The sequence below is a fragment of the Diadema antillarum genome, unplaced genomic scaffold, assembly GCF_040938485.1.
Source record: "Diadema antillarum isolate AM-2024a unplaced genomic scaffold, OU_Dant_1.0 seq00001987_RagTag, whole genome shotgun sequence".
Lineage (NCBI taxonomy): Eukaryota > Metazoa > Echinodermata > Echinoidea > Diadematoida > Diadematidae > Diadema > Diadema antillarum.
Window position 1 is genome coordinate 314,931 of NW_027272644.1, and position 3,198 is coordinate 318,128.

At 44.2% G+C, this 3,198-nt stretch overlaps 1 protein-coding gene across 1 annotated transcript; it reads right to left on the reverse strand.

Moving 5' to 3' along the window:
- Positions 1-494: 494 nt before the first annotated feature.
- LOC139713498 (uncharacterized) lies at positions 495-950 on the reverse strand. The gene has a single exon (XM_071625224.1). The coding sequence runs from the start codon at positions 948-950 to the stop codon at positions 495-497; it is 456 nt and encodes a 151-aa protein (XP_071481325.1).
- Positions 951-3,198: the final 2,248 nt, after the last annotated feature.

A 3,198-nucleotide genomic window follows, 5' to 3' on the forward strand; every position in this document is an offset into this window, starting at 1 on the left:
TTTCCCGGCGTTTGCACATTTCCCGGCTCCACAAGGTCTATCCACACGTTCCCAGATGGCTTCCTTGACGCCCTCTCAAACCACTTGGATTCTCTATCCAGAATAATCACTTCATTGGTGTTAAAAGAGTGTTTGCTGGCGTTGATGTGTGTGTATACTGCTGAATCCGGGATGCTTTCTGAGTTGCTGGGTCTTCTGTGTTGGTTCATGCGAGCTTTCAGTGATTGTTGGGTCTCCCCTATGTAGAAATTATGGCAATCCTCCTGGGAACATCGGATGCCATAGACCACGTTTCTCTGCTTTTCTTTGGCGACTCGGTCCTTGACGTGAACTAATCTCTGCCTTAATGTGTTGTGGGGCTTGAAAGCAGTAGTGATGCCCTGTTTCTGAAACAGCCTTTTGATCTTGTCTGACAGATCCTACACGTACGGGATAGTGATGGTGACTTTCCGTCCCTGTACACCGTGGGTTCTCCGTGTGTTCTTGCGTGGTTGTTATGGGGTGTCAGCTTTAGAGAATGCCCAGTCTGGGTATCCACATCCAGCTAAGGCGTTTTTGATGTTGGTCCTTTCTTTTGCAACCTCAGATGGACTGTGAACTATGGTGTCTGCTCTGTGGAAGAGGGTCCTGATGACTGCAAGTTTGTGAACCAAGGGGTGATGTGACTGGAAATTTAGATACTGGTCCGTATGGGTCGGTTTTCTGTACACTGAAGTGGAGAGGGTGCCATCAGAATCGACGTGAACCTCAACATCTAGGAATGCCAGATTTCCATCCTTGCATGTTTCCTGTGTAAAGGAAATGTGCGTGTCCAAGGAGTTGATGTGACTAAAGAAAGACGCACTCTCTTCTTCATGGAGGATGACAAAAGTGTCATCCACGTAACGGAGCCAGATACGTGGTTTGTGTCCAGAGTAGGTACTCAGTGCTGTGGTTTCAAACTCTTGCATGTAAATGTTAGCTATTATGGGAGAAACTGGTGAACCCCTAGCACATCCATGTTGTTGTATGTAATGCTTGCCGTTGAAGGAGAAATAGGTTGTACTTAAACAAACTCCTAACGCTTCAACAATCTGATCTATAGAAAGTGAAGTACGATCCTTCCAGCTGTTATCCCGACTAAGACATGTCTTAACCACATTTACTGCTTCTGATGAGGGAATCGATGTAAATAGAGCACTTACATCATATGATACTAAGGTTTCATCATCCGTTAGTTTGAGGTGTGAAATTTTTTCAACGAAATCTTGGGTGTTTTTTCACGTGGTGAGGTGACTTTCCTACTAAGGGACTTAGAATGTTGGCAACGTGCTTGGCGAGGCTGTAAGTCACAGAGCCAATGCAGCTTACAATGGGTCTCACTGGAATGGGATCAGGTTTATGTACCTTTGACAAGCCATAAAATCCTGGTACTGTAGGTTCTGTAGGTGGAGTCAAGAACTGTTTTTGTCTAAACCCCCTTCCTTGTGGGTCTTGTTAATGACACCAGTTACTGTCTTCCTATATCCACTGGTAGGGTTGTAACCTATGCTCTTATAGGTCTTCTTATCGTCCAACAAATCTAGACCTTTGTCAGTGTACTTGTCCTTGTCAAGTATAACTACACACCTCCCTTTGTCTGCTGGTACAATTACAATGTTCTTATCACCTGCTAACTCTTCCAAAGCACGTCGTTCTTTCTCTGTAATGTTCGGTTTCGGTAATTCAGAGTGACATAATAGGATACTCACGTCATGCCGTAACTCCTCTGCCGCATCAGGTTTGATCTTACAGTGGCTGCGTTTATCAACTTTCCCCTGTTTAAACGGCTTTCGATAGCGCTTTCGATAGCCCTTTCGAAAGCCCTTTCCATAGCCTTTCGAGAGCCCTTTCCAAAGCCCTGACTGCCTGAACTATTAATGTGCCGCTTGTTTTCTAAGGGACGGCGAAAAGCAATTACCATCATAAAGACATATCTTCCTTTGCAAGTGACGAGTCATGATGCAATGCCACATGAATCAATTGTCTTCCTATCTGTGAGGCAGCTCCAGTTTAGCACATACTTCAAATATTTCTGAGTGGCGGCATGAGACTTTGGCTGCGTTTATCAACTTTCCCCTGTTTAAACGGCTTTCGATAGCCCTTTCCAAAGCCCTTTAGAAACGGCTTTCAAAATAGTTGCGTTTATCAACTCTCTTCGCGAACACGATTTTTTAACTGGCCTGTCACTGCACAGCTGCATTGCGCTATTCGACCCGAGGAGAAGTACAAGTACTGAAGTACAAGACTACAAAGCCGTTTCAAAACAGCTTTGCGTTTATCAACTTCCAAAAGGCTTTTACAAACAGGTTTCTGAAAACCTGTTTAGGAAACCTGTTTGGATAGCCACAAATTTGGGGCTTTCGAAAAGGCTTTCCTAAAGGACTCTCAAAACAGCTTTGCGTTTATCAACTCGTAAAAATTCCTTGAAAGCTGTTTGGATAACCTGTTTCTGCCGAGAAAGGAGAGTTGATAAACGCACCCTTTCGTAAAGGCTTTCCTAAAGGGCTTTCAAAACAGCTTTGCGTTTATCAACTCGTAAAAATTCCTTGAAAGCTGTTTGAATAACCTGTTTCTGCCGAGAAAAGGAGTTGATAAACGCACCCTTAGTCGGATAGCAGACTCAGTAGCGGTAATCAGTTCCGATACGGGTAGTTGTGTAGGTGATGTCGCGAAATTTAGACCTTTTCCTAAGAGAGATTTTTCCTAATGCGATAATTCCCTAGATGACAGATTTCTCACCCAACTCGATGGGACGCTGGATGACACACATGTAGGTTTGCTACGTCTTCAGTTATGATCCAAATCCGCTCGCGATTCACATGTATCGCGGAGCTTCGTAAATTTTCCAATATGGCGCCGTTTGGTGAGCTCGTGTTGTGCCAACTGCGCATGTGTAGTGTAATCCTTGATTTGTCGGACAACCTCGGCTGGAAACTGCTCCCCTATCCTCTTTTCCAAATAATTTTGATGTGCTTTCAAATTATCCAACTTGTGATTGATTTGTCTGACCCTTTCGTTGAGTAATTTCCTCTCGGCGTTCTTCAAGATGTTCAGCGCTTTATGACCTCGAACATTACTCTTTAGCTGAACGCTGGTGTGTATAATGTTGTCGTGTAGACAACGTAGGTTGAACCGCAGGTGATTACGGAAATTCGCGATTTTCCTAGCCCTCTTTTC

Excerpts from the sequence above, each read along its gene's own strand:
- LOC139713498 (XM_071625224.1), bottom strand. The coding sequence starts at position 950 with ATGCAAGAGTTTGAAACCACAGCACTGAGTACCTACTCTGGACACAAA.